The sequence below is a fragment of the Cibotium barometz genome, chromosome 30, assembly GCF_041138505.1.
Source record: "Cibotium barometz isolate CiBa-2024 chromosome 30, ASM4113850v1, whole genome shotgun sequence".
NCBI lineage: Eukaryota > Viridiplantae > Streptophyta > Polypodiopsida > Cyatheales > Cibotiaceae > Cibotium > Cibotium barometz.
The window spans coordinates 22,458,070-22,485,647 of record NC_141075.1 but is presented as its reverse complement, the minus strand read 5'-3'; the positions used below and the strand labels follow the sequence as shown (position 1 = coordinate 22,485,647).

The window sequence follows — 27,578 nt, the reverse complement described above, 5'->3', positions numbered from 1 at the left end:
TGCATCACCATAGCATGAGACCTTCATATTTCTAGACCATAATACCAGCCTACAAAGCTCGACACACATGCATGGTACTAACCTACAAAGCTCAGCAGCCCAAGACCCTGTTTAGATCCAGACCTACAGGCCCAATACATGAGTTATGAGCCCATCCATTGCTTATATAGAACTTTGGTGCTATTTTTATCCATACGATATAGAATGATTGTCTAGCCCATGAAGCATCTACTGGTGGGCGGTTGAACTTTTAGAATTGATGAAAGACAATCCAATTTTGCTAAAGAAGAGTTAAGTACTTGAGTTTATAATATCCATAGAACTGTACAAATATCACACACATACATATGAACAGTTGCAAGTGGCTCCTTCCTGTGTGCAACTCAAAAGGTGCTGCACAAGAAAAAGCCATGGCTTTTTCGCTCCAAATGTTTTGCTAAGGGCCCCTAATAGGCATTCAATAAGTTGGGGTCTTGTCCCCTTATGCTCTTCCATATACATTAAAGAGGAAAAATGTGATTTGTTTCAAGGCAATGCACTGCAGTATGACTTTATGCTGATCTCTCTGGGGAGACAACTCCTCGACCTTGCCCTGCTTGTAAGAGGTACGAGACCTCTGCTGCTGCTGCCATTGCTGCTTCCTGCATTGCCCACAGCCCATATGTCAAAAACTAAACTATGAGCCCAAAAAAAGGTGGTTTCCCAAACTGCTTATCTAGAAACTGAGACCCATAAAAATCTAAAACACACTTAAGAAATGAATCATAAGACTTCTGGACAATCACCTGTTGTTGTCGCCTAGATTGCAGAGCATTCATCGCACGTGCCATGATGTAGCAAGGGATTAGAAAACCCGCAGCCCTCACAAGAGAAAGCTGCCAAAAGCTCAAGAACAGATGTTGGCAGCTTGTAAGTCACTGAAGACTATCCTCATATAAAACACCTCTCTTGAAGGACTTTGAAACTAGTGGTGCCCTCTCTCTCTCTCTCTCTCTCTCTCTCTCTCTCACACACACACACACACACACACATATTGTCAGTTACCAAGAAAAAGGTTGAGGCATCTTCGTCTGCTCCAACACCTGTCATCGAGAGGATGTGCCGGAGGAGGAGTAGCGCCACAAGCTTAATTTATTGATAGCAAAACAAAAAAGTAGTAGTCATTCACCAAGTCGTGTAAAAAAGAAAAGCACTCTTCCCCTCTTTTTTGAGATTAACTTACTGCTGTTGTGATTTTGCCTAATGATGGCTTTTTGATGCACTATATCAAAAAATGATAAAGAAGTCTTTGGTTTTCAAGACAAGAAAAAGTACCATTAGGGCGATGGAGCGAAAGCAAGCAGCACTGTATGCGTGTGATCCTGCATACTCATCATAGTCGGCATCCAGGAAGTGATGGTCTGCAGCCAAGGTAAAAAGCCTAGGTTGACCACTCACAATGTCCCAACCAGCCCTGCCAGCAATTTAGCACACTTATTACTAAGCTTCCTAAAAAGATAGATTATGAAAACTAAATTCCAATCAGAAGTCACTTACACAGACATCTTAACAGAGTAAACAACTACCGTATCACTTGGATGAGAAGGGTAACAAGAAGCTTACCCAATGTTGATCGGGATGCTGTCAGCTCTGACTGGCTGGGGTGTAGTATAGCCACTCTCAAAAGGCTATCATACAAAGCACATGCAAAATTATCATTGTGCACAATTACAAGTGTAAAACAATTTATGAAAAAAAAACAAAAAAAATAGAGGGGGAAGTGCACCTTCTGGCATATTTCACAAATGGTGTCCCCTTTCTCATTACACCAATGTTGTACACATTTACGATGGGCAAACTGCACAGAAGGGGACTCAAAAAAAAAGACAATGAAGACACTGTGCAGAATTAATTGTGTATTTACCTCTACATAAAATTGTAAACAAAGACAAAATGGTGAATTAGTACTATATTAATACTAATAGTTCTGTATTAGGCCTGTCTTGTGAAATGCTGGCAAGCAGCTGCACAGAAGCTCCTTTAACGAAGGCGGACACAAGCCGTGTATGTGGTCATGTCTGAAATGAACCTTACTTCCGGCCGTTCCTTATACAATCACTGTTACCCATGGAAGAGTGACATTGGGTGGGAAATAAAATATATGTTGAAATATTGCTCATCTCTGGAAGAATGTCAGAGGCTATGGATGAAGGTAATCTCTCTCTCTCTCTCTCTCTCTCTCTCTCTCTCTCTCACACACACACACAATTTACTCGGTGATTACTAACAACTAAAAAACTTTAAAGATGTAATGGACTCGTACAAAAATGTATGACTCTTTTCTAAGAAATTTGCTTTGCTTTTTTTTTATAAGATGTATGTCATGCAGAAAGAGATGTTTGATATAGCTATGCACTTTATTTAATAAAAAGAGTAAAAGAGCATACCTTCAGGCTCCCAGAGCAGGCACAAGGCGACTCGAGATTGGCAATCTCATCTTCTTCCTGGCAGATTCTGCACTCAGCGGCAGTAGGAGTGTCAATAGCCATGTCTACTCCTGGGGTTTCTCTGCTGCAGTCCAACCTAACTTCAATGGCCATGTCCACCCCTAAGGTATCTCTGCTGCGAACCATCTGTGCTCCATTGGCCGCCATCTGTGGAGCTAGGGCTTCTCTGTCACACAACATTTCGATCACTTGCCCTGGTGTTTCTCCATTGCACACCATCTCTGCCCTTACGGTTTCTCTTCTGCAAGCCATCTCTGGCTTTACCATTTCTCTGCTGCAAGATATCTCTGGAACCATATTCCCGCTCATGCACACAATCTCTGCCGCCCCTAGGGTTTCTCTGTTGCAAGCGATATCTAGACCTGGGGTTTCTCGGCTGCAAAACTTGCTTCCTTCTTTGCCAAGCCCTTTAATGCTTGAAAACATGGACACTTCCTCATCCGATAGATGAGCCATATCTGATGTGAAGCTGTTTCTTCCGATTTCTGTGCGCTGCCCCGAGGCAATGTCTGTGCATTTGGCTGAGAGAGACACATGTTCACTCATGGTGAGAAGAAGGGAAGGGAAACCCTAATTTGATTTCTGAGGAAACCGTGGAGCTACGCGAAGAGAAAAGCACAAGAATCACAGGCTATCTATCTCTATGTAAGAATATGTGTGTTCTGCTAGAATCACAGGTTCTGAATCAATATGGAAGAAAGAGAGATTGGGATTCTTCCTTTTTTCAAGTGATAACCATTGAATCTGGGAGCGTTCGAGCGGTCTATGGATCTGTACAAGGAAAGAAGGCGAAGTCACCCACTACAATATGGTAGGTCCTAGGCTCAACAACTCCAAAGCGTGTTGACAATTGAGAACAAATTCAATGAAATGTTTAAGAAAAGAATGTTCCGTGGGGGAGGGGGTTCACATGGAAGCTTCATATATTCTACACTCATACCACATCCTCTCACATAGTGGTAAATTGTTCTAGAAAAAAATTTGGAAGAAGCATACACATTTCGCGCCGTTGCCTTCTCGTTAAACCGACAAATCAAGCAATACATGCATACATCTTTCCCATAATTACACTATTTTCCCTTTTGTCTCTAGTGACTCCTTTAGGATGCAAGTCTAGTCGGCTATTCCCAAAACATGACCAGCTAGCCAAGGCACCCATTTCCCAGACATTGGTGGTACTTCACATGAGCTGAGTGGCCAGTGGCAACAAGCATGCTACATTTTGGGTAATTGTGTGGGCTCTGCTGAGCACCCGAGATGCACTGTGAGATTTTGGGCAATTGTATGGGCTCAGTTGAGCACTGGAGATGCACGCCTCACCACTTTAAATTTTGGAGGAGATGCAAGTCAAAAGCACAGGAGAGACAATTCATGGGATAGTGCTCACTCAAATTAGGCTTTTGTCAGCTTTGACTTTCATGTTGTTAAGGCATACAATTTTACTAAACCAAGCACACGACCAATATTAGCCATGTGCTCATGCAGGAGTGTCCACCACCCGACCTTTGGAGAGGCTCACATAAAATCTGCATGTGTAGGTCTTTTCAAGCCTAGGAAAACAGTTGTGTTCACGAGCATGAATCTCCCAACAGTGAGGAATTGGAAAAATTCTTTCAAGTTAGCCTCTAAAGCCCTTACTGAATTCTACACATATTTGCTCTTGAGGTCTTTACGCCAAAAAACTTTAATTTTAACCCCAAAAATCACTTGCAAAACTGTGGCATGCAAAACTAGGCAAATAATGAGATGTAAATGACTTGTGTACCAATTTGGAGTTTAAATTAGGCCATTTACAAACTTGCGGATATCCTATTTATTAGTTTGAGAATATAGGTTCATGTCTTGAGGCAAAACCCCATGAAGCCATACCACATTGCAAAACTCATGTAAAGCTTCAATGAAGATAGTGATCCCATCCAACATGTGAAAATCTTTAAATCAATTTGTGAAACATGTGGACCCATTGATGAGATCACGAAGATCCATTCATTTTCCTAAACATTACGTGGGAAGGCATGCCAATGGTATAGGACTCTAAAGCCAAAGAATAAGGTCAATTTTACTCGGCTTAAGAATGTGTTTGCGCCAAGCTTTGTAAAGAAGCGCTGATAAGTGGAGTCCAGTGAGATAGCTCTACAATATTAAACAATAAGAGCATGAGTCCATGTATGAGACATTATATCTTTCGCTGGTAAAGGATTACCCCCACTTTGCGAGATGAGGACATCTCGCATTTTTCGAGTGGGAGAGGATGTAAGGTTCCTCCTCAGCCCTAAAAGATGTATAAGCTCTCCTCTCAGTCCCCTGTAATCATCTCCTATCTCAGAATGCAAGAAAACATTGTTTTCCCTTGTTTTTAGCCTAGAGAGAGAAAATATTCTAGAGAGAGATAATTCAATTTTGAGATATTTTTGGATACAAAGTTTCTCCTAATATCTAAGGTGAATTTCCCTAAAACAGAAGTTCAAAAAGAATTTTTCAATGTGCATTAGAAATTAATTGAATATGTGTATTAAAGACCTTAGCCTAAGGGTCCACATTTTTAAAAAAAATTTACTAAGGTCCAAATAAGGTTCTAAAGGGCCAATAGGATTAATCCAAGTGTTGGGATGACAAAAATACAAAGAATAAAAGAAAATACCCCAAAAATGAGTAAATCTTCACATAAGATGAAGAGTTGACCAAGTACTGGGTTTATTAGTTAAAAGTTAAGGTTTATTAGTAAAAAAATAAAATTTTGACACCTCAATAAGGAGGGAGAGGACTCATGAAGGAGGCACCTTTTTTTTTCATCATTACCTTGCATTTTTAATTCAAAAAAATGAGATATTTTTATCTCTCATCTCTCCTCCTGCAAACTGGTCCAAATCTTGTCCAAATTGGGTCAAACTTAAGCTGGAAGCCTCTAGAACCCAGTTGGACTTTGTTAGTGGCCTTCCTAGCCTCTAAATAGACCCTCATTCCTTTGTATTTTCATCTTTGTGTATTGTATTATCTTCATTTTAGTGTAATTCTATTATCCCTCTATTTTGCCTCTACTTTGGGAAGCTTTGAAGCTTCACAAATCTCCATCCTCTCTTGGAGATTACCCCCCTCATCTGTTCAAAAACAGGTAGAGGGAGAGGAGACACACACACAGGAGCAAATCCTAATGTATATTGCAAACCCTAACCATAGAGGGAAGCCATCTTCCTTCTCACACAATGCATAAAGCCATAATCCATAATACACAAAACACACTATAAGTTATGTCCACACACATCTACACTATGACCAGCTAGACGCGGTCATTTGTGTCTCACACATGCTGCTACCTAACATGCCAGCACATAGCACAGCTAGCACACACTGACATCGAGCTTGAATCTCAACAACCCCTCTCAAGCTCATGATGTACTGCCATAGATGAAGATGTAGATGAGCTTGGGCTATCAAAGCTCTCAACACTCCCCCTCAAGCTCATCCCACGTACTCCCAACATAGTACGAAAGTACTCAAACTTCTCCCTGCTAAGTGGCTTTGTAAAGATATCAGCCACCTGCTCTAGTCTTCACATACTGTAGATCCACTTTACCATCTAGCACCTTCTCTCTGACAAAGTGATAATGGACCTCTATGAGTTTGGTCCGCGCATGAAACACTGGATTCTTGGCCAACTATATACTACTCATGTTGTCACAATGAATGACAACTTTGCCATCAATAGGCTCACCCAAATCAACCAAGAGATTCTTTAACCATATTCCTTCACAAGTAGCAATGGCTGCACCCCTGTATTCAGCCTTTGTACTAGATAAAGCAACAGTAGGTTGCTTTTTGCTACTCCAACTCACCACAGCACTTCCAAGTGTAAAGGCATAACCACTAGTAGACCTCCTGTCATATGAGCTACCTGCCCAATCAGCATCTGTGTAGCCATGTATATCCAAGCCTTTACCACTCTCATAAAGAAGACCATAATGTGCAGTGGTCTTTACATATCGCATAATGCGTCTCACTGCATCCAAATGAGGTTTTTTGGTGCTCTGCATAAACTGGCTTACTAGCCCCACAGCATAACTCAAATCCGGGCATGTGATAGTCATGTAAATGAGACTACCAACCATCGTTCTGTGTTGGAATTAGGGTTGCAGGAATGCACACACAACTTCAAGAAGATGAGGAAGCTTGAGCACAACACAGTAGTGTATTATGAGTGCCAAAAATGAAAGATAACAAGCCCTAGAAGATAATGGGCGTATATACAATGCACGGGGGAAAAAACCTCCTAGTGAGGGAAAAAGTGCCCCGGCGGTCCTAAGTGTGTTCACACACATCACTACTATAATATGGTAACAAATCCCCCCTGGAGTGATGCGGTGAACAAGAGCTAGCACTCATGTATAGGGAAGTGTCTAGCTATGTGGACGAATCCACAAAAGGGAGTAAGCCCAAAGCTTTGCGAAAAGCTTCGAACTTCTCACGAGGCAGAGCCTTTGTGAAAAGGTCTGCAAGGTTATCCTGTGTTGGCACATAAGCCAAACTGATCTCTCCTGCAGAGAGTCTCTCCCTGACATAATGGTAGTGCACCTCAATGTGCTTCGTACGAGCATGGAACACTGGGTTCCGCGCAACTGCCAATGCGCTCTGACTGTCAGTGAAGATGGTGGTGGCAGATGGCTGCCCAACACCCAAATCAGCCATAAGGCGTCTGAGCCACACACACTCAACCGTAGCTGTGAAAGCTGCCCTGTACTCAGCTTCACAACTAGAAGTGGCCACAGTAGGCTGCTTCTTGCTCAACCATGATATGCATGAGCTTCCAAGCATGAAGCAAAAACCACTCGTGGACACGCGTGTGTCATAACAACCAGCCCAGTCAGAATCTGAAAAAGCATGTAAATCTGGCGGCAATGATCCCCCCTTGGGATAAAACAACCCAAGATGCCGAGTACCACTCAAATAGCGAAAGATACGCTTCACTGCCTGCCAATGCTTAATGCCTGGGCTATGCATAAATCTGCTCACCTGTGAGACTGCAAACTGAATGTCTGGCCTCGTAATGCATACATAAATGAGGCAACCAACAGCTGTCTGATAGAGTGTGACATCAAAGTGATCTCCAGCATCATGAAGACTCAACTTCAAACCTGTCTCCATTGGAGTAGCAATAGGCTTGCAGTCTTCAAGGCCAAATCTCCGCAACAATGTTTCAATATACTTTGTTTGACACAAAGCAATACCTCCATCACACTGCTTAAATTGTATCCCCAAATAATGATGCAAATGCCCCAAATCTGACATCTCAAAAGAGGCATTCAAATCAGCCTTAAAATCAGCAATATGACTCTCATTTGGTCCTGTGAGCAGCATGTCATCGACATAGAGAGCAATGATTAGATGTACACCATCCACACGTTTAGCATACAAAGTGCTTTCTGTTGGACTATTCTGAAACCCATGTGCAGTCAAATATGCATGTATTTTTTCATACCAAGCTCGTGGAGCTTGCTTTAAACCATATAAAGCCTTTTTTAACCTGCACACTTTGTTTTCCTGCCCTCTTTGAACAAAACCACGAGGCTGCGATACATACACCTCCTCATGCAAATCTCCATTTAAGAACGCAGTCTTTATGTCCAGCTGATGTACATTCCAACCATTATGAGCTGCTAATGCACAGATGCTACGAACAGTGGTCATACGACATGTGGGTGCAAAAGTCTCATCAAAATCAATGCCCTTCTCTTGAGCATAACCTTTTGCAACAAGCCTAGCCTTATGGCGATCCACTGTGCCATCAGGCTTACGCTTCAATTTGTATACCCACTTAGTGCCAATGGCCTTCTTGCCAGGGGGCAAGTCACATAAAGACCATGTACCATTCTTCATAATAGCATCGTATTCTGCTTGCATAGCAGCCATCCAATTTTCTGAACTTTGTGCCTCATCAAATGAAACAGGCTCACTTTCATCGCACATACTAGAAACAGCCAATGCATAACAATCTGACGCATAAGAGGCACCATGAGTGCCAGAACGAGTGCGACTAGACAAAGGGGCATCCAACTTGCTGTCACGCAAAGTCTGCACCATCCATCTAGGCATATTCCTAGAGCCCTCAATCTCTTGTCTCTCATCCTCAAGTGCATCATGCACATCTGCATCAGATATAGGCTGATCTGTGCCATCATTTAAAACCTGCATAGGCTGAAAAACTGCCTCATGAGGTATTGCACTTGACTGTGCACCACTGAAAAGAGGCAACAATGTATCATAGACATCACGTGAGCTGATATCTGTCTCCTTAGTACATGAAACCAAGGGCTGAACTGCATCTTCCACAAATACAACATCACGGCTAACCAAAATGCGCTTTGTCTGTGGATGATACAAACGATAGCCTTTGCTCTCAGCACTATATCCAACAAAAATACATTTGACAGCTTTGTCATCCAATTTTCTGCGATGTTGCACAGGCACTAATGCATATGCCAGGCAACCAAAAACACGTAAATGGCCAACAGATGGCTTGCGGCCATGCCAAGCCTCATATGGAGTGACAACCTGTAATGCTTTGGTGGGACACCTATTTAGTACATAAGTGGCACACATGACAGCCTCAAGCCAAAAACCATGTGGTAGACTTTGACTCTTAACCATACATCTTGCCATTTCCATGAGAGACCTGTTTTTTCTCTCAGCCACACCATTTTGCTGTGGTGTATACGGCACTGTACATTGGTGTTTTATCCCACGCTCAGCCAGAAATGCATTAAATTCTGAAGACATATACTCCCCCCCTCGATCTGAACGGAGGGTGCCCATCTTACTTTCTGACACATTTTCAGCCATAACCAAAAACTGTTTGAAGCACAAAAACACTTCGGACTTTGCCTTCAAAGGATATACCCATGCATGCCTGGTAAAATCATCAATGAAAGTCACGAAGTAAAGGTAGTTTCCAAATGATGGAGTTTGCATGGGACCACAAACATCACTGTGAACAAGCTGCAATCTGCGTTCAGCTCTCACTGATCCATCTTTGGGAAAGGAAGCACGCTGCATTTTACCCAATATGCAGCCCTCACAAACATGCTTGACAGGTGCCTCAAGCTTAGGCAAAGAAGACACCATTTCAGATTTCTGCAGGCGCAGCAAACTTGCAAAATTCAGATGACCAAAACGTGCATGCCACAGTTTTGCATTTGAAATAGCCTGCGTATCCATAATAGCACATGCTGAATCCTCTACACATTTGCCATCCATATTGAGCTTATACAGCCCTCGACATAGTGAACCAGATGCTACAATGATGTCACCACAAGAGAGATCATGAACAGTACATCTGTCATCCACAAATTTTACAACCAAACCTGTTTTGGCAAATGCGGAGACTGACAGCAGATTCTTTTTGATCCCTGGCACATACAATGCATCAAAAAGTGTAAAGGTGTTGCAATTTGCAACATTCAGCACAATCTGTCCAACTCCTTTAACGGGATAAGAGGAGTTATTGGCACAAGTGACAGTATTCCCTGTGGGAGCAGACTCAAGGAAAGTGAATAAACTGCGCTGCGAGGTGATATGCTTAGTGGCACCACTGTCAAAGTACCATACATCTGAATCTACTGCAGACATACATGTGTCATGCAAAGATGGGTCATAACTGCACTGCGCATTGAATGCCCATTCTGTATCGTGCACAACATTAGCAGATTCATTGTTAGAAGGAGAGGCATCTGCAACAACAGCCATACCAGCCTCTTTCTTCTTAGCCTCTTTCGCAGCCAGCTTAGGACACGCTTTGATGACATGATCATTTCCCTTACAGTACTTGCAAAATGTCTTCTGTTTGTCACCCTTCTTCTCATCTTTGTCTTCCTTCTTTGGTTGCGCAGCATTTGCAGATTTCTGCTTACTAGAAGAAAAGCCAGCTTTACCTTTCCCGCTTCTCTGACTAGCAACGAAGGCTTGATCTGCGACACGCATAATATTCCTGTTTTGCCTTGACTGGTCTTCTTGCAGCAAAACAGAAACTAACTCCTCAAATGATAAGGCATTGGGATTGCCTTTCATCATCAAGCGAAGAGTGGAAGCAAAACCCTGATAAGAATCTGGTAGACCATTCAAAACAGTCTGCACAAGTGAACTGTCTGACAGGATTTCATCTGCAGAAATGAGCTGCTCTTTGAAATCCTTGATCTTTGTCAAAAAGCTATCCATAGAATCACCTTCGTTCATATGCTCACTCTCCAACTGTTTTCGGAGGTAAGCAACACGAGCCTCATTTCTTGCCTGATACAATGTGGCAAGTACATCCCAAGCATCCTTAGAAGTCCTGCAGGAGCGAATATGTGGGATAATGGTACGTTTGACAGACAGCGCAATCAAGGCATGAGCCTGCGCATCTCTACCATCCCAACGAATCTGCTCTGCTGAAAGTGGTGGTTCTCGAACAGCTGCTACAGCACTTGTGCCTGCACCATCATCAACAGTACCTGTTTCTGATGTGTTTGCAGCATTCCCAGCCACAATAGGACGTGCATCAATACCCTGCACAATGTTCCATAACCCCTTTGCTACCGATACATGTCTCATCATATATGCCCACAATGGATAGTTGGTGCCATCCAACTTATCCTCAGCAGCCAACATGCGGAATACATCATTGTTGTCAGCCATGGCCAATGACTGTACTACTAGATGTAAATGCTGTCTGTAAGAGGTAAACCTGTATAAAATCGACCTGTGCTATGTAGCACAGCCCAAAACAGACGAATGGGCACCTGTCCTGCAGATTTTAATCTTGACAGAAAATCTGCACAGTAGGACGATTTTGCCTGCGCAGTACTTGGAATGCAAAAACGGAGGGCGAAATGACCTCAGATCAAAATTCTGAAATGACCAGGTCCTACGGGCTTTCCCACGGCATATACTAACCTGCAGTCGCTCGTGAAACCTCGTCGCAATCGGAGGAGATGAAGCGGCAGGTGCCGGTGATGCTGCCCGGGAGGAGGAAGCCTGCTCTGATACCAATTGTTGGAATTAGGGTTGCAGGAATGCACACACAACTTCAAGAAGATGAGGAAGCTTGAGCACAACACAGTAGTGTATTATGAGTGCCAAAAATGAAAGATAACAAGCCCTAGAAGATAATGGGCGTATATACAATGCACGGGGGAAAAAACCTCCTAGTGAGGGAAAAAGTGCCCCGGCGGTCCTAAGTGTGTTCACACACATCACTACTATAATATGGTAACATTCTGTACATAGATGGATCGTCCAACTCCTCACCAAAATCAGCCCGCAACTTTACATTCTGCTCCAAAGGTATACTCATTGGCTTACACCCTGTTATGCCATATTTTGCCAACGTATCCAATGTATATTGGCGCTGCACTAACCATGTACATGCATGGTCTTTGATCACTTTAATTCCAAGAAAGTATCTCAATTTGGGTCTATCAGTGGATAGACAAGTTGTCATTTTTTGTGACAACATTAGCTGTATACAGTTGGCCAGGAACCCAGTCTTTCATGCTCGTACGAAGTACATAGAGGTTCACTACCATTTCGTTAGAGAGAAGGTCTTGGCAGGAGACCTTGACCTTGTTTATGTCAGCACAGAGGATCAGGTAGCTGACATCTTCACCAAAGCATTGGGTACAGAGAAGCTCCGCAGATTCAGGGCTTCACTTGGTGTACATGAGATGGAGTTGAGCTCGAGGGGGAGTGTTGAGATATCAAGCTCGTCTAGTGAGGTGGTGGACACTGATGACCCGCCTAGGGGATAGGCCCCACACTTACACCACTGGCATGGTTGGTGAGATCTTGGGTGATATGCGGCCAGTGGGATGACAGGCTGTGTGACAACCATTCTAGAGACTGGCATAGTTATAGCGCCAGCTCATTTAGTTGGGTTCACACTATAGAGAACCCTTGTATGTATTGGTTGAGTACCTTTCATATTATGTGTACTCTTATCTTTGTATATGGTGTGTTGAGTGTTGAGTAGAGAAGAAGAAGATTTTCAGCCTCTCACCTTTGTGTGTTCTCTATTAGGGTTTTGTGAGTGTGTGTGTGTGTGCTTGCAAGAGCTCAAGCTCTCTTCCCCCCTGCATCTTTTCACTACTCTTTGACTCTGCTGGCCCAGACATAGAAGTAGAACTAGAACTTGCTTGTGGCAAGTTCACATGCACATCAGCTTCAAGAGAATCAATGACACCTTCCTCCTTTGCTTTGTACCAACTAGCAAGCTCATCAAACACCACATCTCGTGAGATAACCACTTGCCTAGTTTGTGGATTGTAACATTTGTATGCCTTAAGATCCTGTGCATATCCAACAAACACACACTTTTCTGCCTTAGGATCCAACTTCCTCCTTCTTTCATCAGGCACATGTACATAAGCTATGCATCCAAACACTTTGAGGTGTCCAATGTCTGGCCTAAAACGTGTAAGCCGCATCTCTGGCGTACTTCCATGTATGGCTGCTGTGGGTGTCTTATTAAGTATATACACTGCAGTGGCACATGCTTCTGCCCAATAATAATCTGGCATGCTCTTTTCATTGAGCATCGCCCTGGCCACTTCACAAATGACTATTCTTTCTCTCAGCAACACCATTTTGCTGAGGTGTATACCTACAAGTTAATTGCCTTCTTATGCCATGCTTTCTCAAGAAATGCTCAAAAGCATGTGAGGTGTATTCACCACCTCCATCTGTCCTCAAACATTTTATCCAAGAGTCATATTGCTGCTCTGCAAAAGCTTTGAAATCCATAAACTTTCCCAACACTTCACTTTTCTCTCTGAGAAAGTAAATCCATGTCATTCTGCTGAAATCATCAATGAATGTCACATAATATAAACTGCCTTTAATGGATGGGTTTTTTGCAGGACCCCATACATCGCTATGTACTTTCTCAAGTGGCCTGCTACTCATGTTTCCTTCTCTATGAAACCGCAACCTCGCCTGCTTTCCAACCTGACAGGCTTCACAAACATGCATATTCCCATCGTACTTGAATCTAGGCAGCCCACTAACAATGCCTCTTGCTTGTGTGTTCACATGTCCAATCCTCTTATGCCACATATCAATGTCCTGTACCACATTCTGGCTTTTAGAGAACATGGTTGATTTCAACTCAGGAATCGCAGCATCCAGCTTAAACAACCTGTCTTTTTTCTTTCCTTTGGCAATGACTCTACATCCATTTTTGAAATCCTCAACGAAGCAACCATGCTCGTTGAAACGAACCTGTAAACACTATTCCACCATTTGACCAACTGAGGCCAAACTTTTTGTAATAGAAGGCACATACAATACATCTGACATAGATTTTGTTTGACCATTTGTGCATAACCAATGGTACACTTCCAACATGTTTAATGGCATGTTGGGTATCATCTCCTGTCTCCACATAGCCTTTCACATCCATAGGCTTCATATGCTCAAACCATTCACCATGACAAGTCATATGGTTTGATGCTCCAGAGTCCATATACCAAGTGTCATCATTTTCAACATTTGTCATCATAGCTCCCACAACATGTTTCATGGCAAACAAGTGATTTGCGCTGCCATCATTACTGCTGATGCATAATTTCCACCATGTTGTGCATAATGTCCACCATGTAGTGCTCTACCCCCTCTCAAATCATTTTGTTTGCGGTAACAATCACGTGCCATATGACCAAATTTCCCACAGTAATGGCATTCCACATCGTGCATAGATGTTTGTTGACCTTGCCAACGTCCTTTACCACGAGGATTACCTCTGCCTCTCTGAGGTGTATATCCACGACCACCTCTAGCACCATATGAAGGCTGGAAATTCTGTTGTGGTGACCTGTCGTGCCATCCACGTCCATTACCACGGCCATGTGATGCAAATCTCCCCCTGCCTCTAGATCCTCTTTGTGAATAGAAAGCTTGATTTCTGCCATTATCATCATGGCTAGTAGATGCATCATGAAAAGAATCACTGAGTTTGATTTCCTCAACAAACAAGAGTGAAACTAACTTATCAAAGTCTGGTAAACCTGTACTCCGAACCGAGATGGATGTATCAAAAGACTTATACTCCTTGCCAAGACCACGCAAGGTAATGTCTACCAAATCATCATCAGGCATGGGGGCATTGATTGTTGCCAATGCATCTGCATACTTCTTTATCTCTTGTACATAATCATGGATGCTCCTTCTATTCCGTTTCACATTATGAATCTGTTGTCGCAATTGAGACTTGCGAGCACTCGTGTCTGTATCAAACAGCTTTACCAATGTATCCCATGCATCCTTGGGATTCTCAGCATCATGTATATGTATGAGTATAGCATCCGAAATACATATAGACATGTAATGCAAGACTTTGTATGCTCTTTCTGACCATTGCTTATGAGCTATAACCTGCTGTTGTGTAGGTTGTCCGGGTAGTTTCGGCTCAGGCTCAGCACGTGTAATGAGATTCCAAAAACCTTTTCCCTTCAGAAAACTTTGGTGATCCTGTACTTCCATGCCTGGAAGTTCTTCCTATCCAATTTTTCACCCACAATTTGTACTAGATTATCTGACATATTTGCTCAATGCAAATACACCTTCCACACACGTCCAAATCTGTAAACGAGCCTTCCTCAGCTCAACCACACTCTAATGAGTGTTCCAGATACTCCAAAGTACACAACAAACTTCAATTTTGATGTGGAAAATCAAACTGTATGCATCCAAAATGAACTGGTTTATGCAGTCCAAGATACCCTGCTTTGATGCGCTTTCCAAGGCTCCAAATTGCAATGTAGTGGTTCAATCAAGTGTGGATAACTTGCATTGACACCTAAACAAGCTCAATGTTGAATATCAACACCATCCAAGGTGTGTACATACCAATTTTGTCAAACCCCCTTCTCAAAACCAAAAAAACCAGTAGTAAAATTGCTCTAATTTCTTCAATCCTTGTCCAAATTGAGAGACCAGGCATTCATTAGCTTAGCAATGATGTCCACTAACTCCATGTAAAAGGAATTAGACCAATTGTTTAAGATGAGAGAGTAATTAGTCGATTAATCACACTCTGTTTCACTGCTGCAACCAGTAGACAGCCTGTTTAATCAGCTCATTTCCAGCTCCATAAGGCATAATTTCTCCAACAAATCATGTAGCCTCCTCCTTGGGTGTATGTATCAACCAATTGCTAAGGCAATTTTGGAATTAATCAACCAACCAGGTAGTATTTGGCCTCCTCGCATCAAAATTATGTGAAAATACTCTGTTTTATGCTGTAGATCTTCGCCGCCTGCTCCTGAGGGTTTTTGGGCTAATCAAAGTGTTAATTGATGGCATATAATGTTTCCTAACACTCCAATGCAAGTGTACAACCCATCAATAAATTGATTTTTGCAAAAAACCAGGTTTAATTTCATCAAAAGTTGACCTCTTTTTCTCTGTTTTGTGAGAGCTCAAAAACCAGTAATTTTCCACTCATTCAAATGCATCAAATTTGCTCCAAAATCAGTTGTAGGGCTTGTACATGAGTAGCCAGGAAAGAATAAATTTTCATAATTTTGGATTTTACCCTTATGATTGAAAATCCCAGTTAATTTATCAGATAAATAGAAGAAAAATCCTTAGGAATCAAAGCTAGGATTAAATCTGAGTAATTTATGGTTAGACCATGACCACGTGAGAATGGTGGGCCAGTAAGATGCTTACCTATCTCTTGAATCAGAAATTAAGCAAAACCTTGTGACCATTCCCATTTCTTCACTCGAAGAATGGATTACCGATGATTTAGAGAAGTTTTCCTTAGACCGCAATCATCGAGAAATAAGTCAGAAATTCATTGTAATTGATGGCTGGGTTACCAAGATACTAGAATTGTGATTTTCATTAAGAAGTTCTGGATACTGAGAAAAAGGGTCTTGTGGAATCAAACTCAACAGGAAATTCTTACTTGCATAGAAACTCTATTTTTCTAAAGAACTGTCTTACGCCAGAATGCTGGAGGAAGCATTTGGCTTATGCTTTAATCTAAGGAGAATTACGTTGTAACAGCTGGTGGGGAGTCATCAAAGGACATCTCTCGCACAGCAAAGCCTGCTAAGGTCTTGACCACCTCGGCATGGTTAAAATGGTGCGCTTTCGGTACGATGGATGAGGGCCGACGAAGCTGTCCCTAAGTGAAGTGCTAGGACACCTAAGGAGGATCCTAGAGGGTTCTGACCAGGTGATGCAGGGGCTCGCAGTGCTAGGACACCTATGCGTATGTCGAGAAAGATATTGATGGACTAGAAAGAAATTATCTAAGTGAACTGGAACTTGAAATTGGATCTCGTTGGTTGACTAGCTGGTCTTCAACGGAGAGTTCGGATGACATTTTGATTGTAAAACATTGGACTAGAATTTTGAGGATTATGATGGAAATACTATGGTTTCATTCCAACTCTGTTTTAAAGACAGCTGAATCTGTGAAAAAGGCAATTTCATATTGGGTGTGTAAGTGGTGTGTCTATTTTGTAATTTGCTTGAGTGCCAGCTAGGGGGCCTAGGAACTCTTTTCCCTGGTACCCGGGACAAAACATAACCAAATTTTTATAAAAAGGGATCCTACCAATGCAGTGGTTGGGTGGTTGGCTAACCCATGGGTCGGTTGGCTAGATTGGTGGATTCCTACGATGCAGTTAGATATGTTCAAGTTACGTTAATTAGATTGGTGGATTCCTACGATACAGTTAGATATGTTCAAGTTACGTTAATTAGAATGTCCTAGGAAGATTCTTGTTCTATGGGAAAGAATCAACAGCTGCGCCTTGCTTAAGGGGAAAAAAGCGATGATTTCTATGAACCAAGTGCAAGTCCCTTCCTTGATCTAGCCACGTGACCTACGGGTTTGGTCAGAATAGAAAGGATAGTTAAGGCCTTGACCCGTTAGTTAAGATTCTCCCTAGAAAATTTTCCTGGAGGAATCGCCCGTGCTTTCTGGGCGAGGGAAGTTTTTCCGATCTTGGTTTCGGAGGAACCGCCAGATTAGTCTTTTGTCTGGACATCCGTGGTGGGTGAGGCCCCAAGTGGGAATCACTTCCTTACACAAGAGGCTGCTACTTCCACTGCCAGCGCCCCCCCGGAGAAGGTGGCACCACGGAGAGGACAGGGGTCTCACAGCTTGTATCAGAGCTTTGTTGAAAGCTTAAGAATAAAAGATCAAATTTGATAGAAATTTATAATAAAATCTTGGGAAAGAGCATTCATATATTGTGTTTTCATTCAGATTAAGTTCATTATTAAAGACTTTTAATTGATGAATTGGATTTTAATTGATGGATGCCCCATGTTTATTCATATATTGTGTTTTCATTCAGATTAAGTTCATTATTAAAGACTTTTAATTGATGAATTGGATTTTAATTGATGGATGCCCCATGTTTATCTGGTATCCCTGATCTTAAACTCAGGATATGACTGCTTTCACTTTTGAGCATATCCTCTCTTCCGCCTACGACTCGAATGAGCAGGGCAAGGCTCGCTAATCATTTCGAGGGGCTATATTTATCTGGTATCCCTGATCTTACTCAAACTCAGGATATGACTGCTTTCACTTTTGAGCATATCCTCTCTTCCGCCTACGACTCGAATGAGCAGGGCAAGGCTCGCTAATCATTTCGAGGGGCTATATTTTTTAGACCTAGCTGAGAATGACAGCATAAGTGGTTTGCAGCATAAGTGGTTTGCAGCATAATATGTCCACGCCTCTTGCAACCAACGCCTGATGCTAAGGAAGAATATCTCTTTAGCCAAGGTCCTGTTGAGGCTAAAGATGGTTTGTGGTGTTATCCTGTATCACCCCACACCTCGAGATTTTAGGCTTTCCTTCCATATTTATAGACTCCTCAGTCATTTTATCCTGGAAGTAAGATTGTAGCACCTTTAGTGATAAGGGAACACTTGTATCGTGGCATGCCAGTACCGTCTCACGCATATACCACGGAGGTTTTGATTTTCTGGAGCCATGTTGCTCTATGTATATATTGCAAACTTTATGTAAATAAAGAATGTTTTGTGAAAAATTTCGAGTTACCTAAGTGATTTGACTATCAGATATCGAGTTTAAAGAAATAAGATCTATTTTCTCGGACATATGTCGTAGATCTCTAGTAAGAACGATTACCTTGTTTGAAGTAATTAATTATGAACTTTTTAAGTCTTAGGATCTTGATGATGAAATCAAATAGAAATTTAACGATGTATCGTTTTGGCAGAATCATGAGATGCGCAAATCGTGGCAGATAGCCAGATGCTTTCATGAATGAGGAAGAGCTTGACCTCGATGTTCACAAAGCCCTTCACAGATCTCAGCCATGTTCCTTCAAGGGTGAAGGGGAAAACTTGGGCGAGGTTGTGGAAAAGTGGATCGAAGCAATGGAAGAATACTTCGATGTCACTGGATACAATGAGAAAAGTAAAGTGGCTCTTGCAAGGCTGAAGATAGTAAAAACAGCCAGAGTAGCATGGAGAAACCACTATGAGACAAACTATCTGGATCGAAACACCCAGACATGGAGAAACCACTGTGAGACAAACCATCTAGATCGAAACACCCAGACATGGAATGATCTCAAGACATACCTAAGGAAGAGATTATGTCGTCCTGGATTCTTGGAAACTAAGATGAATGAATTCTTGGAGTTAACCAAGGGGAGTAGAACTATTAAAGAGTACCAAAAGGATTCGCTCTCCTCCTCAAATACTCGCCACCACTGGATGAGGAACAGCTGATGGCTAGGTTCATCGGAGGAATGAATGAACCTTTAGACACCCTGGTAAAAACTGCCAAGCTAGTTTCCATGGCTGAAGTAGTGCGGATGGCGAAGGACTTCACTAAGGCCTTTGTTGTTAAGGTCCTACCAAAGCCAACTCCCTCATCCTTCAAAAGGTTCCAAACCCTGGGAAGTACTTCCAACCTTCCGCCTCCTTTGCATGCGGCCCATGAAGCAGTGTCCAATTTTGTGCTTGGATTTTCTCATATGGCTAGGGAGCTGATTACATAGATGACAGATCACATATACTGCCAAACAAGAGGTGGCACTATTTCACAAAGAGAGATGTTGCTGGTGGCAAAGGTGCAGGAGCGGTAGGTATCATAAGATCTATACACGACCAATATAAACAACCTCCCAGATTTGGCCTTGAAGACTGCAAACCTATTGCTACTCCAATGGAGACAGGTTTGAAGTTGAGTCTTCATGATGCTGGAGATCACTTTGATGTTACACTCTATTAGACAGCTGTTGGCTGCCTCATTTATGTATGCATTATGAGGCCGGACATTCAGTTTGCAGTCTCACAAGTGAGCAGGTTTATGCATAGCCCAGGGTTTCAGCATTGGAAGGCAGTTAAACGCATCTTTCGCTACTTGAGTGGCACCATACATCTTGGGTTGTTTTATCCCAAGGGGAGATCGTTGCCGCTAGATTTGCATGCTTTTTCGGACTCAGATTGGGCTGGTTGCTATGACACTCGGGTAGGCAATCACGAGGATCATAGAACTCCATCATGCTCATGAAGCCACACAGAGGGCCCACCAAGAACTCTCTTTAGCAAAGGCCATTGCCAGAGACTCCCAGAATAGAGCTCAAGCTGCAAAAGAGGCCCTTACAAAAAGACCCACAGGGATTTCTAGAGATACAGGGAGGTCTCGAGGTACACCCTCAACGAGATGGAGGAACAATTGGATGCAGTAGAAGCCAAAGCCGCACAACCACCTAGCTTAATTATCTTTTAAAGAAGAGTTTTTTCTTTCTTTAATATTAATGTTAATAAATGTGTATCTTTTCCTTTTAAAATTAAATGAGGGAAGCCCATGATAGGCCGATAGCTAGACATCCAGGGTTCATAAAGACCTACATGTCTGTAAAGAAGAGCTTCTTCTGGCTAGGACTCAAAAGGGATGTACTCAATCATGTACGTTAGTGCTTAACATGTCAAAGAGTCAAGGCAGAAAGGGTTAAGATGCCAGGGAAACTGCATCACTTAGACACTCCACAAATGAAGTGGGAATGTATCAGTATGGATTTTGTTACTGGATTACAGAGATGCAGGGGGGAAGAGAGCTTGAGCTCTTGCAAGCACACACACACACTCACAAAACCCTAATAGAGAACACACAAGGTGAGGCTGAAAATCTTCTTCTTCTCTACTCAACACTCAACACACCATATATAAGAATAAGAGTACACACAATATGAAAGGTACTCAACCAAATACATACACGGGATAGAAGAGGTATATCTAAAGCTTCTTTTGAACAGATTCAGCAAGCATTGGACATGAAAGCAAAGATTATTGGCGGAGTCGTACACAAGGCTGGTGTCGAAGAAATGTTCTATGTGAAAACAAAGGATGTTGATGAGCAAGGGATGCCACCATTTGAAGTGCAACCCTCTTGTTCATGTGGTGCATTTATGGAAAGGGTAAAGAACAAGAAGACATATCTTGCTTGCAAGCATATATATTATGTATTTTTTATGGTGCTGGGGCAAGATGTGAATAATAGTATGCACATCCATCAAACAAAAATAGCTTAACATGTTTTGAAGGACATGCTCACAAAAACTGTAAGGAGCTACCCTTCCACTTCACATTAGGCCAGAGTTCCTTTTGTCTCCTTTTATGTTGTACTCCTTTTTGGTAGGCCAAGAATGCCTACTATAACACTTTTTTGTGATGGTAGAAATACTAACATAGGCATCTCCATGTGGTAGAAATACTAACATAGGCATCTCCATGTGGTAGAAATTTCAACTTTTTGAAGTTATCACGTGTCTTAGATTCTCCTAAAAACTAGCACTATAATGTTACTTGTTCTTGCCTCAATATTATGACTGGTATATTTTTTATGTTGTATTATTTGTAAATTGCTTGTCAATTCATGATCAACTTGTTATTTGATGTTAGTCAATATTACATCTCTTGCTCGCTCATGCACTGGTAAGTTGTCAATAACCCAATCTGCTCAATAACTCGTGCTCACTCTAGAGATGTACCTTGATCTTACACATTCTTGTGTGTGTGTGTCTCGATAAAGAAAATTACCTCGATCTTACACATTCTTGTGTGTGTGTGTATCGATAAAAAAAATTACCTTGAGTTGCTGGACCTAAAAATGTTATGCTTGTAGAAACTTTAAATAGGGCTTAATTGCTTGAAATAAGCTTTTAACTCCCTTGCCAATTAATGGGATTGTAATTGTTTATATAGCTACTTCCAAATTGTTCAAACTCGAATTTCTAATTAGTCATCTCACTAGCCCTAATGCTCATGTTGATGACATTTTGTGGGTAGGTAGAGCTTTGTTGAGTCTTCCAAGGCATTGCCTTAAGGAAGCAGCGAAACCATCTATGAGACTGGGGACGACGAAGCTAATGACAAAAGCGTTTCTCTGTTCGAGTCTTAGAGAACGACTTTGCTCATCTTTGACCCTGGCTCGAAAAACAAAAAACTAGAGCTTTGTTGAAGAGACACCATAGTGAAATTTATTGTGGTTGGTGAGTTACCACTTGATGATTCCACGGCTTACTGTTGATTGAGTTCCACATATGTATATCCCATTAAAATTGGCATAATTGATGTAGATATACTCAAGGGTTCATAAACCAAGTGGTACAAGTAGGAGTCCCTAAATTCAATTAGCAGCAGTGATAATTCTCTCTCTCTCTCTCTTTTCATGAAGTTGAATTATTAGAAAAGCCATTCTCTCTCTCTCTCTCTCTCTTTGTGACGTTGAATTATTAGAAAATTCCTATTTTTTTAATCCATTTAATTACGTAACGTTTCTTCTGTATACAGTAAGAGAGAGGAGATGTGGCCCCTGCGGTGAAACCTGTATGTACGAGATGAAGGGGAGATGGCACTGCGTGCAGCGCAACGCAGCGCCAACGGTCAAGCACAAAGCTATCGAGCGAGGCAAAAGCAGTTGTGGGAGGGCCTTTTCTCAAACCCCTCAGAGTGGTGGGACTACAGGCACGACAAGAGGGGTCCTGGGTATCCAGACTTCCGCCACAAAAGGTCCAGAGAGCCCCTCTGGCTCAACAATCTCTACAAGCCCCCATGGGTGGATTCCAAATTGGCCTTTCTCGCCCAACGTCAGCATGAACAGGTGTGCCCAAACCCTTCCGTTGCACATGATATCCAAACCCTCTCTGCACACTCAGGTCATCGCATTGAAACCCTTTGCTCAGAAGGAGAACTGGACATAGCTCTCTCTTTCTTGGTTCAGCTAGACCTTCCTCCTCCAGACAGAATTTATCTCTCTCTCTTGAGGCTTTGCCAGAAGAGGAGGGCCCTTGTCCATGCCCGGCATGTTCTCGCATATCTTTCTGTTCATCGCTGGGACCTCACTGTCTCGCTCGGTGACTCCTTGGTTTTCACTCTGGCCAAATGTGGTGGCCTTGAAGATGCGCTCCACATATTGGATAACTTGCCATGCCGTTCTGTCTTTGCTTGGACATCTATGATAGCCGGCTACGTTGAATGTGGCCAGGGTCTGGAAGCACTGAGAATGCATGCTTGTATGCTACAGGATGGGGTGGAGCCAGACCAGTACACTTTTGTAAGCCTTTTCAAGGCTTGTGGCAGCATACCTGACCTTGAAGAGGGCAAAAAACTACATGCGTATGCACAGGGGAAGGGCTTTGCATCAGATGTTTATGTCGGTAGCACCCTTGTGAGTATGTATGGCAAGTGTGGTAACATTCTGGAAGCTGAGAATGTGTTTTGTGGGTTGTCCCAACGAAACGTTGTGTCATGGAATGCAATGCTTTCAGCGTATGTCGAACAGGGCCAAGGCAGGAATGCTATACTGCTGTACAGACAGATGCAAGAGGAAGGGGACAGTGTAAATGAGCTGACGTATGCGATCGCCTTACAAGCATGTGGTATTTTTGCAGGAAACGAAGAAAATTTTACTGTGGAGGCTCCATCAAGAAGAGTTGTTTCACTGGAAATTTGCCAGGCATTGCATGCCAATGCCAGGAAGAAGAATTTTCATTCTCATGACTATGTCTGTAACACCCTTGTTAGCATATATGGCAAGTGTGGGATCTTTGGCAAAGCAGAGAATGTGTTTAATGGAATGTCTCAGAGAAACGTAGTGTCATGGAATGCAATGCTTTTAGCATATGTTGAGCAGGGACAAGGCGACATGGCTTTACAGCTCCACAAACAAATGCAAGAGGAGGATGTAAGTCCAGACCAGCACACCTATGCGGTTGCCCTTCAAGCATGTTGCATCCTCGCGGAGGAGGAGGAAGCTATCGTTGTAGAGGGGCAAGCAACCAAAATGGTGTCTTTAGAAATCGGCCGGGCACTACATCTTGATGCTGATAGAAAGGGCTTCACTTCAGATGCCTTTGTTGTTAGCACCCTTGTGAGTATGTATGGAAAGTGTGGGATCATCAAAGAAGCAGAGAACATGTTCCACGAGTTGTATGAGCATGATGCCGTGTCATGGAGTGCCATGCTTTCAGCATATGTTGAACAGGGTCATGGAGACAGGGCTTTACAGGCATACAGACAGATGCAAGAAGAAGGTTTGAGTATAGACCAACATACATTGGTGATTGCGCTTCAAGCATGTGGCACCCTTGCAGAGATGGAAGAATCTGATGACTTGCAGGGACATTCCACATCAACAGTGTCTCTAGAAATTGGCCATGCATTACATGCTGATGCCCGGAGGAAGGGTTTTGTTTCATATGCATCTGTTTGTAACACCCTTGTTAGTATGTATGGCAAGTGCGGGATCATTGTGGAAGCAGAGCATGTGCTCGATGGGTTATCCCAGCGGAATGTTGTGTCATGGAATGCAATGCTCTCAGCATATGTTGAGCAAGGCCAAGTGGTCAAGGCTTTGCAGTTGTACCAAGAAGTACTAGAGGAAAATATGCATCCTGATGAGCTAACATTTTTGATAACTCTTCAAGCATGTGGTGTCTTTGCAGAGAAAGAAGAAGCTAATGCTTTGGAGGGACAATCAATTAAACTGGCACCTTTGGAAATCGGTCAAGCATTACATGCTGATGCATGGAGGAAGGGCTTTGCGTCACATGCTTTTGTTCGCAACACCCTTGTGAATATGTATATCAAGTGTGGGAGCCTGGCAGAAGCATTGGAAGTGTTCAATGGTTTGCCTCAGCAGGGTGTTGTGGCATGGAATGCTATCCTCTCAGCATTTGTCAAGCAAGGCCAAGGGGACAAGGCTTTACAGCTGTACAAACAGATGCAAGACCAAGGTGTGGCTGTGCAAAAGGTCACACTCGTCTGCGTTTTGCAAGCCTGCAGTGCAACAAGCTGTCTTGAGATTTGTAGGCAGCTTCATTTCAGTTTTGTCTCTGCCGGGTATGATCTGAGTCCTGTCATAGCAAACACTCTGATTCACGTATATGGGAGTTGTGCAAAGTTGGGTGACGCTGAAGCAGTCTTTGATGGACTGTTCGAGCCCAATGTTGTGTCATGGAATGCATGTCTTGCTGGTCATGCACGCCAAGGAAGTTGCCTCCAATTTCTGGAGAAGATGGAACTGGTCGGTATCAATCCAAACAAAATCACATTTCTTTCACTTCTTTCTGCTTGTAGTCATGCCGGGCATGTTTACAAAGGTGTTGAGTACTTTGAATCTATGAGCAGAGATCATAGCTTGACTCCAGACAAGAATCATCATGCCGTTATGATAGACCTCCTTGGGCGTGCAGGGGACTTCAAGCATGTGGAAGACATATTGTGGAGGATTCCAATGCAGACTAATTTATCCATTTGGTTACGCTTGTTGGGCGTGTGTCGTACACACAGCAACGTGGAGCTCGGAAAATGGGCTTTTGATCATGCAGTGCACTTACATCCTGAAAAGGCTAGTTTGTATGTGTGGATGTCAAATATCTATGCTGCTGCTGGTTTGGAGGAGAGTGAGGTAGAAAACCTAAGGGAGGAAGAAGGTTCTTGGAGCTTGCCTGGCCCCAGTTGGATTGAGAGCGAGCAGACGTTACACGCTTCTATTGTAGGAGATAGCATGCATCCACAAGAAGAGTGTGTGTATGATTTGCTATGTAAGAGTGTTGAGATTAATGAAAAAACTTATCTTCCACATACATTAGTAACATAAAACCTGGTTTCTAGGCATAAAACTATGAAGTTCCAACTCCAAGACTAAATCGGAGATAAACTCATGGCAAGTACAGGATGCACAACCATCCATCAGTGGAAGTGGTAGGGATAGATCTCTAAATCACCTCTCAACCTAGAGCCATGGATCCAGCGGGAGCTTGATAGGGGCCGGTCTCTTATTCACCCACCAACCTAGAGCCACGGCCCCAGACAGGCTTACCCTCAGGCAATAGACAAATGAAGTACAAATCTCAGATCAACTTATGAGATGGTAGATCCAGTACATTCTATACCACATCGAATCCCGTAGGAAGGGAGGCTGTGCTCATATGAGCATGATTGAAGTGGTCAGGTTGAGACTTTAGATACTCAAGATGGCAGTTACTAAAACTGAAATATCCATGTGGTTTTTATACATGCAAGCTTGACTTGCTTTTTCTATTTTGTCAAAAGCTAGATCAATAAATGGTCAATCTAGTCTACAAATTTTAGTAGGTGTTAGCCTTAATTATTGATCAAAGCACCTACACCCTATTTAACCAAGGCTAATTAGGGATATCCTCCTATAATTTGTCCTCATGTAACAAAGTGTTTTTAGGATGCACATGCATATGAGATGGGCCTAGGGCACATGGGCTTAGGATCATTTACATGTAGGATTAGGGCACATGGGCCTTAGGATTATAAAAGGCATGTGTTCCAGGACTAGTGTAGCTTTTGAATCTTTTGAAATCTTTGGACTATCATTACACTTTATTGTCCATTGTTTTTAGTGTAAATCTTTCAAGCTTTCTTTAATCTAGGCTAATTAGGCTAATCCAAAATTTAGATGTTACTTTCTTTCATGAGATGTTACTTTCTTTCACCTTATATTTGCCTTGACACACTTTGGGTAAATCAAAAGGTCCATACACAGTTGGTTGAACAAGTCAATTGTCAATAGATAAAGAAACACATTTCAGAGATGTTACTTTCTTTCATGAGATGTTACTTTCTTTCACCTTATAGTTGCCTTGACACACTTTGGGTAAATCAAAAGGTCCATACACAGTTGGTTGAACAAGATAAAGAAACACATTTCAAATTTATTTCCTATCCAGACAAGGATACCATGAGTTCATGTGGGAAACTAACATTTCTTAGAGAATTTCCTCTTATCAATCTCCACCAAAAAGTTTAGCCATACTAGATTAAGTTGTTTGCATCAAACTAACTACCAAAGTCTCTCAACCATTCAAGGTTGAGCTTTAGCGAGGGTCAAGAGCTCGAGTTTCCCAACGAATCACTCCATCGCCAAGCTGTGAACACAAAATTTGGATCTTAAGAGGACCAAAATTTTTGAGGATTAAGAGTAACATAATCGATCTTCATGAACTAGTGAAAACATAAAATGTCTTTACAAAATAATGAAAACACTATTTACAATCAGAACACATAAGATATAGCCATCATCCACCACGAGAACTTCAACCAAGGTAAAGCACAAACTTCTCAACATTGACAATTTTCTTCTTCTTTTTGTGTGTGGAGGAGGAGCGCACACTCTATCACGCTTTTGTGAAGTGAGGGGAGGAGGTGGGCCATAATCAAAAGTATGGGAGAGGGGTCGGCCATAATCAAACCTACGTCTTGAGAGTAGAAAGGGTGCTACCTTAACCACCTAATGGCTCTACTATCCCCACATTTATATGGTAGTGATGTGTGGACATAGGCTGATAATGGGCCGTGGCACTTTTTTCTTCCTTAGGGGTTTTTTCCCCTAAGGATGTGTACACACTCTTATGAGTGAGTGTGTAACATTGTACTTCACTCATTCTCACCAATCTTCTTTGAGTGTTGTGCTTCTCTCTATCTCTGCTTTCTTGTTGCCTTCATGTGTGTGTTGTTAGCTTTGTCTCCACTCCAACAATTGGTATGAAAATGGGTTCTCTTGGCCCTTAGCTCCTTGTCATCACC

The 27,578-nt window shown here is 42.4% G+C and overlaps 1 protein-coding gene across 1 annotated transcript; it reads right to left on the bottom strand.

Moving 5' to 3' along the window:
* Positions 1-275: 275 nt before the first annotated feature.
* Positions 276-3,363, bottom strand: LOC147621275 (uncharacterized). Its single transcript, XM_086823976.1, has 7 exons — positions 2,427-3,363; positions 1,766-1,837; positions 1,603-1,667; positions 1,315-1,453; positions 1,045-1,125; positions 786-875; positions 276-641 (listed from the first exon to the last, which is right to left on the bottom strand). Exons 1-7 carry the CDS (start codon positions 3,030-3,032, stop codon positions 552-554), a joined length of 1,143 nt encoding a protein of 380 aa, XP_086680102.1. The 5' UTR covers positions 3,033-3,363; the 3' UTR covers positions 276-551.
* Positions 3,364-27,578: the final 24,215 nt, after the last annotated feature.